Raw genomic sequence first — 10,936 nt, forward strand, 5'->3', positions numbered from 1 at the left:
TATTTTAAAATTATTATTCACTTTATATCTTTAAATTATAATAACATACATAAAATGAATATTATAATTTTATTTTACTTTCAACAATCTTTTAAAATATTTATTAATATTTAATAAAATTTAATATATTTAAAATAAATACAATTAAAAAATTAATAAAAATTTATATTTTTTAATATGTATAAAAAAATAAAATAAATAAAAATTATGATTGAAGTAACTATTAAATTTATATTATCTATTCGTGTCATACTTTTTATCCACTTTATATTTTTTATATATTAAAAATTATAAAATTTTTTATTAACTTTTTAATTATATCTCTCATAAACATATTAAATTTTATTAAATATCAAAAAGATATTTTAAAAAGTTTTTTAAAAATAAAATAAAATAAAATGAAATTATAATAATTAATTTATGTATTATTATAATTTAATAAAGAAAAATAGATAATAATTTTAAGTAGGTCAATGGGAGCTCTAACTAAGATTAAGTAGGTCAAATCAAGTCTCTTGCAGCTAACAGGGAAGAAGGCAACAGAGTTTCAGGATCAATCTATAACTGTGGTGCAACTTAAAGACTCAAATAAGCAAGAAGAACTCCCTATTTGCCACAACCCAACATATGAGCAAGGTATTAAGAGTATTCAGATAATCTAGTCTTTATCTTGCAATACCCCTTCCCTCTTAAACAACTCCTGAGCCTTTTTGAGCCACAACCTTAAACCCTCCAATGGTTTGGCATGCATGCAACTACCTTAATAGGTCATAGACTAATCCTTCTCATTTTAAGCTTCACCTGCAAACAAAAGGAGAGAAAGAACAAAAGCTAAAATATTCACAACTTAGCCCTGGAGGCAGAAAAGGGAAAACTCATTCTCCAAAGCTGGGGAAAGAGTTTTCAAAGCATGCAAGCCTGAAAAAAACATGCATAAACTAAAACTCTGTCGCCTAGAAGAAGAAACAAAGATCAAGATGTTTATCTCTTCTAGTCATTTTAACTTAGATCCTATTATGTGTACAAAGGTATTAGCTTTATCTATATAATTTTAATTTAAATGAAAATCTAAATAGACTTAACAAGTGATTATGAAATCATCTTAATTTTTACATTTATTTTCTATTAACTCTTTTTTATAGCAATATTAATAATTTTATTTTACTTTTATTTTAAAAATCAATTGTAACGTGCTATTTTTGTATAAAGTTTATAATAATCAAAATTGCATAACCCAGTGCTCAACTTATTAGGATTTTTATTAATAGGTTAAACGAGATTTTTATCTCTTTTTAAAAATAAAAAATAATACACTTGTTAGTTTTTTCTTTCTAATTGATATTTTCTAAAAATAAATTTAATAAAAATATGTAACACAAAGTAATAATAGAATTATAATAACAATAATTATTAAAGATGATCATTTTTTTTATTAAAATGATCAAGCATAAGATATTATCAAATATAAACAAATTATAAAGCATTTACCAAATTTTAATAATAGAAAAAGCATTTTCAAATAAACTTTTTTTTAAAATTATAAATAGTTGAATATTATATTAATTTGGAATAAGAATAATATAACTTATAACAGATTCAAACACTTTTTTCTTTAATTAATTTTTATAGTAAATTAAATTTGACTAAATTTAATATTATATTAGAATTTTTCCTTTAGTAAATATGTTGGCTCTAGTATAATTTTTTACTAATATTAAATATCCTGTAAATATATCAAGTTTAATTTTGGGTGTTACCATATATATTAATTATAATATATTGTATTTAATAATTAATTTTAACATAATTAATAATTTATAATATATATAAAAATGAGAAAGATAATAATAGAATTTTCTATATTATTGTTAAGTACGCATATAATTTACCATATTACAGATTATAACGCTACTCTATCCTAAGTTCATCTCAATTTTAATTTTTAATATTATAAATAATATAATCAAAATTTAATAATTGTAATTTATATGTTTGTTAAAATAATATTAAGATGAATACAAATTTTATACAAACTCAAACATTTAATACAATTTAATTACTAATTTATTTAATTGAAAATAAAAGCTATACAATCAATATATAAAATTATTAAATTAAATATTAAAAATTACGATAATAAATAACAAAATACGATAATAATATGAAACTGATATTTCTGTTAGATGAATTCGTCGTAATATTACTCTAACAGCTCATACTTCGATTAGAAAATTTATCAGGTATAATCGTCTTTTTATTTGGTATGATATCCCTCTATATTTAATAAAATTTTATTAATATAATCATATAATTTTACTTTTAAAAAAATAATAGTATATGAATTATAACAATAAATAATTAAATTTAATTAATTATTTAAAAATATATTATAATATTATATAAAATAAAAATATATGTGTAAGAGTTAATCACAAGTATATACATATAAACAATAAACAATGCAATGATTTTTCTTTCTAAGATAGATTATTCATTAAAATTGAATTTTGAGCTTAATTCAATAAATTGATTTGATTTAATTCGTTGAATTTTTTAATAAATTTTTTATTTTAATATTTTAAAATTTAATTAAAATATTTTAATTTAATTATAATTTAATCTATTTATATTATAAAAATAATATATTATTATCATAAATCTGTTTGGTTTAATTTTTTTTTTAATTAAAATCAAAATAGACCTAAATAAATAAAATATTGAATCAAATTTTAAAATTAATTCAATTTAGTTAATTTTTTTAATTTAATTTGATTTAATTTTTATTCAAATCAATTTGATTTATTTTTTATAAATATTAAAATTTTAATTTTAAATTTATTTAATTTGATTTAATTTTAAATCTAACCAAATATTGCTTCATATTGAACATTTAAAAATCACTAGATCTTCATATTTATTTAATTAAATTCCTCTTAAAACTATTTAGGATTGACAAACTAAACATTTAAAATTTAAAAATACAAAATAATAAAATCTCTTATATCTATAAAATTTTTTAATTTAAATTTATTTATATTCATATATTACCAAATCCTCCTCGTCTATAAAGTTAGCATTAATAATAATTAGCTGTTTACTTACAAAATTTTTTAAAAAGTTTTTTTATATAATTAAATATATATGTAACGTTAGATTTCCATTATGCTTAATGATTAATTAATTAATTATTTTTAATTTAATATTTCATATTTTCTATAATTGTATAATATACAATGGTGTAAGGAAAAAAATACTGAGATAAAAATTTTGATAATTTTTATTATAATAATGAAAGACTAAAATTAATTAGCTATTGATAACTCAACAATGGTTAATTATGATTAAAAGCAAAATATAGTAATATTAGTTAATTTATTATTATGATAATGAAAAATAAAATTTATTTAGTTAATGAAATAAAAAATTATAAAAAAATCAAACTAAAAAAATGTAAAAGAATATACATTACAGTCGGGTACAAAATTAACCAGTACTAAAAGCTTAGATCCTTAGTGTATTTGCATCTAACTGAAGTCTGGCACTCTCTAGCCAATGTCCAAGTTAGCAAAAGGCAGTCGTTTTCGCCACCAGTATGTCTAAATTGGCTGGAGAATGTGATGATAACGGCGCAGGTTCGATTCCGCAAAGACTGTTTGGAGATGGTGAGAAGAGAGGCAATGCAATTGCTCATACTCTTGCTAAGTTGGGGGCATTGGAGGATTTGGACTGTGTTTGGGTTGAGGAGGTTACCGGCTCTATTGCAATTTTTTTTTTTATGAATTTTTTTTCAGATGATGCATAATTGTGTCATTTTTAGAGAAATAAAAATTTATTTTTTATTTTGGGAGCTTATTTAGTTAAGCCAAAAACAGGTTCACACGTATGATATATTGCCAACGTTGTGTGGCATTCTTGGAATCCAATACCAATGTACCCTCCATCTAATCCAAAATCCAACCACATCTCCTTCTCTCCTTATCTTACCAAACCCAAAACCAAAATCAAAACCCTGCAACAACATCTCAACCCAAAGCTTGAGTTTCTACCTTACAACAGAGGAGCTGATACCGAATCAAGAAAAAAGGAGACATGGGTCGGATTTTTGTGGTGGAGTTAGAGGGCAGGTCTTACAGATGCAAGTATTGTGGTACCCACTTTGCCCTTCCTGTTGATCTCGTCTCAAGGGTAAATCCCTTTAGTTATTTTCAAGTTTTTTCTTTATATCATTGTGTTTTTTGTTCCTTAAGCATTTGGGATATGCAAGACATGATCTGTTTGGTACAAATTCTGTATCTTTGCAAGTGCTGGAGGAGCTTAATGGAGCACTACGTATTTTGGTGGCAACTGTTTGACATAGAACTCTGTGTTTGTGCGGATAAAGATTAGATGATTGGTTTTAATTTGGTTTCTAAATTACTTAACAGTCTCTTGCTTTGATTTGTACAGTCTTTTCATTGCCGTCGAGGAAAGGCATACCTCTTCAATAATGTGTGAGTTACTTGCAATTCATTCATGGACTGATTAGTCTCTTAGCTTGTTAATGCCTTCATTAAGCTCATACGACTTGTAGATTTCTGGTACTATTTATTAGTCAAATTCTGTCTTTGATTCTAAAAGAGTTGCTCTTTTTTTGGGTCTATATTGTCTACAAAGCATACAAATTTCAAGTTGTTAACAGTGAAAGTATTGCTGCACTTATTATAATTGATCATGTTTGACTGGAAAAATGACTAGCATATGCTTCAGTTGCAGGCATTTTATTGTTCGTTTTCTTTAACATTCTGAGTTCTGTCCTGTAGAATGTGATCCTCCTTGGCTGAGTTTTGAGCTTATGTAGTTTGGCAAAAGAAAATATGCAACTTGGGAATTTGAGGTGGCACAATTTTGTATAGGTTATTATATTAGCTGAATAACCTCCGGCGTTGGAGCTTATCTTTGTGATGCACATGGATTTTTATTATGTAAACGGACTTCCTATATCTCTTCTTTTAAGTATTTGTCTAGGAAAAAACTAACAGTTCTTCAATTGCAAAAGGTGGCACTTATAGCTTTATTTCTTCATGGAGTCATAGATTTCCAGAAGCACTGACAGTGGGTAGACGCTCCAACACATTATGTGGAGAAATTAGGAGAAAGGCACCTCAGATGAACAGTAGCAGAAACTTCTTGAATTTAAAATCAATGTAAATGAAGAATTGAAATTTGGAAACTTGAAAATGGGTGGGAAAAGGACTATGTTGATAATAAATTCCTCAACATCCTCATTTTTCAGATGACAATGTCAACTTTGCATTATTGCAAATTCTACCTTTCCCTCATCTCAAATATTCTGAAGCAAGCACAATGGAACAGAACAAAAATCGATAACACTCTTTATTTCTTTAAAAACTTACCCAACTAGTCATAACTTACTAATGACAGTTCACCATCAGGTATTCTTAGAACTCTTTATTGTGAAGTAGTTGATTTTATATGCAACTTCCCATGTTATTTGGAACTGCTGCATATTAATAGTTGAAAACCCTGAGAGTTGGCAACTACGAGTTTTCTTGGCTTTGGTTGGTAGTCACAAATGTTTGATTTCTAGCTAGATATAGATACTATGCTTTTCTTTTTTTGAAAAAATACTGCAGGTTTTCATCTTTATGACCGTTTTGCTTCATAATAGTTCGCATTCTTAGCCTTAAGAGCCACTTTGCTGGTTGTGGTTTTTCAGGTTCTTCTAAGCCTAACAAATTATTGCCTGGAGTTTCAATAATTGACCAAAACAAGAAATGTGTGATAGATGGTTTTTCTACGGTTGTAATTAATTGTATACAGGAATTGATTTCCTCCATTTTTTCCCCCTGTGATTCTTTCCATTTTTTCCCCTATGATTCTTTCTTCCGCAGCTTCCTAAATCCTAATTTGTTCATTCTTCCGTGATTCACAAAATCTAGAAGAAACTTTTAGAGTTTAATTCATTAAATATAGAAGAAATTTTTAGAGTGAATATCATGCAGTAGTAGCATTAGATGTGAAAAGAAACAATAGCATTCCTTGTCAAAACATTTAGCCTTCAGCAAAACTTCAATATGTTCCTGCTAAAGCTTCCACATTTCCTTCCCTCACTTGAAATTGTCTCGAGCTATCTCAGTGTAAATACTGATAGTATTTGTTTGATTTTCATGCTCATCGGTATCAATTTCGGTTGCATGGGCAGTGATCACTGCCTTAACTGTAGTTCCTATGATATCTGACGACAACACAAACTCTGACTTGTGGTAAGAATACAATTCTGGGTTATGAACTCATATACAGATGTAGAGACATGCACATCCGCATTTCAGTGTCTAGGTCAAGTGGATGGATTGACACGCAGGGAGTGTGTTCTCACCTTGAGCAATTTAATGTCTTCTATCTCATAAAGCAACAAAGCTGCATAACTTGGAGTTTGTTTCAGGGTGAACATCACAACTGGAGCCTCGGAGGAGAGAATGATGCTTTCCGGAATGCATACCGTTGCAGACATATTTTGCTGCTGCTGTGGACAAATTATTGGCTGGAAATATGTACTTCCCCCACCCCACACGCACACACGCATGCCTGACTTACTGTACATAAAACAACCTTTTTGCTGAATTTGAACTAAGATTTCTTGTCATTTCCTTACCAGGAGGCAGCACATGAGAAGAGCCAAAAGTACAAAGTAGGCAAGTTTGTTCTTGAAAGGTCCAGCTCTTGCTTTATAAATTAAGATATTCATGCTTCTGTCTAGCTTCTTGACGTCATACTTATTCATGGCTGCATTTCAAACAGAGGGAGGATCGTTGACGAGATGGACTTGTCGACGGGAGTCTTTATAGACGCGCACTCTGGTATGAGTGATGGAGAAGATGCATAAGATTTGAATTCAACTCCCAAGTAGATGTAAAAAGTAATGTAGTAGGAAGGCACTTGTATAGAAGAACAATTGTGCAAACTCTGATAGTTGAGAGATTTTTCATAATTTTGGTGGAAATGGTGTAATTTGCATTGTTAGAAATAGTGAATCTGTGCCTACTCTTTGATACTGTGCATTCTTAGTGCTCCCAAGAGATCTCTTTCCGGCCATGGAGACCGACGGTAGTTGTGTTGCTCTTTCTTTTAACTGTAGGTTTTAAATGAAAATTTTTTAAAATTAAAAAAAAATTAATTTTTTTTCATTTTCCAAATAAAAGAATCATTAGAAATTAAATTAAATTATTACAAATTTTAAATAGATTATCAATGAAATTTCAGATAAATTAATTATTAAATTAATTATTTAATCTTCTCTTAAAATATATTATTAGTTTTTATTTTTCAGACAATTATCTATTTAGTGAGACATTAACTATTTAGTCAGACTTTGAAAAAATTAATTTTTAACTATTTAATCTTTTTGAATTAAAACTATTAAAGCGGTTAATAATATTTGAAAAGACTAAAATATCTTTTTTTTTAAAATTAATTTATATAATTTTAAAATATAATAATTCAATTATATAATTTTAAAATCATAATTTATATTAATTTATGTATTTTTGAAAATAAAATAAACCAGATGATTAAATTGTAATTTTTCGGAAATTTTATATAAAAAAATTTCGATGATGTAATAAGTACGATATCCATTTCTTTTGTGCTGATTCCTCCAATTTAATTTCTCAAAATTTCCTCTTTACAGTTTCTCCAAACAAGGGGCGAGAGAAGAGACCAAATTGCTTTACAATTTACAATGAAATTCTCAGCTAACCCACTCGCTCTGAGCGTCCCAGACGCTGCCTTCGAATCATGGCTTCGCGACTCCGGCTACCTCGAAATCCTCGACCACCGCTCCTCCTCCTCCCCCTCCTCCACCGCAACCACTACCACCGTTTCTGCCACCTCCAGCACTCCCGCCACCGCCACAATAACTGGTGGATTTTTCGTTTTTCTCTTCTCCCGTATCCTTACCCTTCTCTCTCTATTTACTCTTAACCCGCTCTCTAAGCTCACTACCGATGATTTCTCCGGTCAAACACCCTCCTGGACCTGCGCTTTTTTAGGGGACTGTGGGTCCTATTCCTTCCCTTCCGGTACTGACCAGGCCAGGCTCCGTGTTCATGAGAATGTTAAGCGTTATGCTAGGAACTACGCCTCTCTTTTTATCCTCTTCTTTGCTTGCACTCTGTATGTTCTCTCTCTTATTATATTTTATTTTATTTTTTCCTTAATAGCGATTATATTCTGTTTGGTTGCCTAGAAAAAGAGTAAATGAAATTTAAGAAAAATGTTGAATTTTGGATATGCTTCTTCAAAATTTGGCTTCTTTATTGCTTTTTCTGTTTTCTCCTTACGAGTTCATGATTGCTCGGACGAAACAAATGAAAATTCAATATGGGTGCTTTCATCACGTGAGCAGTCATCTCAACAATGTTGTTTTAGCTAAATTGAGTAAGAAAATATTATTGGATTGGATTGTATCTCTGTGTTGGCCATCTAATCTTTGGATTTAATGTGACGGGGAAGTACATATTCAATCATTACTAGAAAGGGAAGACAAACAACAAACCAATATCTATGGGCTAACCATCTTTTAGGTGTAATTGATGAGCCGAGTTATGGGTGTTCTTTTCTTCTCCTTTTCATACTGGTCAATCTTTTCTGTATTCTGTTGCTGGGTTTCTAGGTATCAGATGCCACTTGCTCTCATTGGCTTGATATCAAGTTTGGCACTTTGGGACATTTTCAAGTTCTGCAGTGATAAATGGGGATTGGATCAATACCCTGTAACTAGGCAGGTTTTGCTTCGCACTGCTCAATGTGGTGAGTGATCAACTCTTCTTACTTCTGGTCTTTTATGATTATTTTTGCACTAGGAGTCCATCCATGTCTGATCTTAAGGTACTTCAGAAGTTTGTGTGTGCAAACTGTGTTTACAACAAAAAAAAAAGCATACTGCTCTTGTGATACACAGACATTGAAACTCTGTCTTATTTTATTTTAGTTTATTTGATAGAAGAAAGATGCTGATCTTAATTAATTGTTTCAACTTTTATCATCTATTTTCGTGTGACCAAATAGATCATAGATAAGTAAAAAAGGCATTTCAAAAAAAAAAAAAACTCCACAGGATTTAACTTATATGTAATCTGCAGTAACTTTGTTTTTTTGGGTGCTTTGTTAGAGTTGTCCCAATAAATACAGAAAAAGTAACTACCAAGAAAAGGGAGGGAGAGAAAACAAAGATCGTGAAAAGATAGGGAATTGAAACTACAAAAGACCTATGGAGAAAACCCTACTTTAGGATAATGAATTTAACAACCCAGAGTCAAGTTCACAATGGCAGAAATTTGGGGTAATATTTATATTATTGTTCAGGAATTAATTGCTGAATTGCATACCTTTTGTGGGATATAGACATGTACTAGGTTTTTTCTTTCTTAAATCGATAATTGAAGTTTAGCAAATTCAACTTAGAAAAAATGAAATGAAAATTGAAGAAAATCGTGTAAGAATCCCCAGCCTACAGAACCATTTGGTTTTGCCTAAAAAAATTGAAGAAACTGCTTAAATTGAGGCTGATGTTGGCTACGGCTCTGAGGTTATGACACCAACTTGGGGGGAGGGATTTATTGTCCTAGAAAGAAAAAAGACTAAAATTAGATAGGTGAAAAGTTATGCTACCCATGTAATTTTCTCTTTTCTTTTTCACTTTATTTTTTTCAAATTTCATACTCCCTTCTTTCTATAATTTTTATCTAATTTTTTTATTATCTCAAAATTATTGTCCACTTCTCTTTTTACACTATAGTAACAAATAAATTGATTATTATAAGCCTATTTAATTTTATCTTATTTTCAAGAAATCTCTCAAAACATCTCTTAGTATCTAATAAAATTTAATGTCTTTAAAATTGGTATAATTAGGAAGTTAATAAAAAAATTGTCTTGTGAAAAAATAAAGTGAACAAAAATTATAAGACGGGGAGTAATATATTTTAATTAAGTCAACCCACGTGTCAAGTGATTGACAATGGGAAGATATTTTTTGAACTTGCATCTAACGTACTGAGATATATCTTTCATTGCAGCAACTGCCGTTATTCTTATTTGTTTAAACGTTCAAATGGCTCTCTTCTGTGCCCTTGGTGTGAGCTATGCAGGTAATAATTTATGTTTTCCCTATTTTAAATGATGGGAGAAGCCTGACTAGCTACCTTATCCACGCAGTAACTTTCCTCTTCCTCCAGTTAAGCGTTATCTTTTGTATTCCTTTGTAGTTATGATTTTGCATGCTGCATTTCGGAAGCTGACACCAGCAAAACTACCTTCTAGGCAAAGATAAAATGGGATAAATTTTTCAAAATAGGCAGAGAGATTATTTGGTAATTCGGCTTCAAGTGGAGATACTCACCGCGAGAGAACAACAGGTCCTGTCCATTCTGATGTCAAAGGTCTATTAATCTTGCAGATGGCAGTGGCCAGTAAAGCACTGTGACAATCCATTATATAGTTCCAAGTTCACTTGTACTGTGAAATTACAAATTATTGATTATATATAAATATTTTTGTCTCTGTAGTATCAGGTGTGGGGAAAAGCCTTGGAAACTAAAACAGTTTGGTACATTATCGTGAGATAGCCTAGCCTCATAAGAATGCTTTACTGCTGCTCTAATGAAGATTGAAATTATGATCCTATGTAATGCTGCATTCTTGTTTATATGATGGAATTGCTTTTGAAGCTCCAATTTGCCCAAGCTCAATAAAGACGACTCTCTTTCTAGGACTTGGCAAAGCTATTGCGATGTTATATTCAGCCAGTCTGCTAAAATTTTGAAAGAATCTTTAAGAATATATGTGGTTTACCTTTCGATGCAAGCTAAGCCAATGGTTGATTAATATATAAACAGCCTATTTTATCTTTTTAATGTTTCTAAAATAAATAGCTTAG

General features: G+C 29.4%; 2 protein-coding genes across 2 annotated transcripts; both read left to right on the top strand.

Moving 5' to 3' along the window:
* The first annotated feature begins 3,901 nt into the window (after positions 1–3,901).
* LOC110610791 (protein yippee-like At5g53940) lies at positions 3,902–7,058 on the top strand. The gene is made up of 5 exons (XM_021750866.2): positions 3,902–4,185; positions 4,447–4,490; positions 6,443–6,551; positions 6,656–6,711; positions 6,799–7,058. Exons 1-5 carry the CDS (start codon positions 4,090–4,092, stop codon positions 6,881–6,883), a joined length of 390 nt encoding a protein of 129 aa, XP_021606558.1. The 5' UTR covers positions 3,902–4,089; the 3' UTR covers positions 6,884–7,058.
* Positions 6,966–10,733, top strand: LOC110610513 (PRA1 family protein H). The gene is made up of 5 exons (XM_021750459.2): positions 6,966–7,104; positions 7,688–8,172; positions 8,672–8,808; positions 10,077–10,148; positions 10,266–10,733. The coding sequence occupies exons 2-5, from the start codon at positions 7,739–7,741 to the stop codon at positions 10,328–10,330; spliced, it is 708 nt and encodes a 235-aa protein (XP_021606151.1). The 5' UTR covers positions 6,966–7,104; positions 7,688–7,738; the 3' UTR covers positions 10,331–10,733.
* The last annotated feature ends 203 nt before the right edge of the window (positions 10,734–10,936 follow it).

This window comes from Manihot esculenta, chromosome 3 (assembly GCF_001659605.2).
Source record: "Manihot esculenta cultivar AM560-2 chromosome 3, M.esculenta_v8, whole genome shotgun sequence".
NCBI classification, from domain to species: domain Eukaryota; kingdom Viridiplantae; phylum Streptophyta; class Magnoliopsida; order Malpighiales; family Euphorbiaceae; genus Manihot; species Manihot esculenta.

Bases quoted from the DNA above. Each gene is read 5' to 3' on its own strand.
- LOC110610791 (XM_021750866.2), top strand. From the start codon at position 4,090: ATGGGTCGGATTTTTGTGGTGGAGTTAGAGGGCAGGTCTTACAGATGC. The intron at 4,186-4,446 runs GTAAATCCCTTT...TGATTTGTACAG, and splicing joins CTGTTGATCTCGTCTCAAGG to TCTTTTCATTGCCGTCGAGG. The intron at 4,491-6,442 runs GTGAGTTACTTG...AGTTTGTTTCAG, and splicing joins GCATACCTCTTCAATAATGT to GGTGAACATCACAACTGGAG.
- LOC110610513 (XM_021750459.2), top strand. From the start codon at position 7,739: ATGAAATTCTCAGCTAACCCACTCGCTCTGAGCGTCCCAGACGCTGCC. The intron at 8,173-8,671 runs GTATGTTCTCTC...CTGGGTTTCTAG, and splicing joins CTCTTCTTTGCTTGCACTCT to GTATCAGATGCCACTTGCTC. The intron at 8,809-10,076 runs GTGAGTGATCAA...CTTTCATTGCAG, and splicing joins GCTTCGCACTGCTCAATGTG to CAACTGCCGTTATTCTTATT.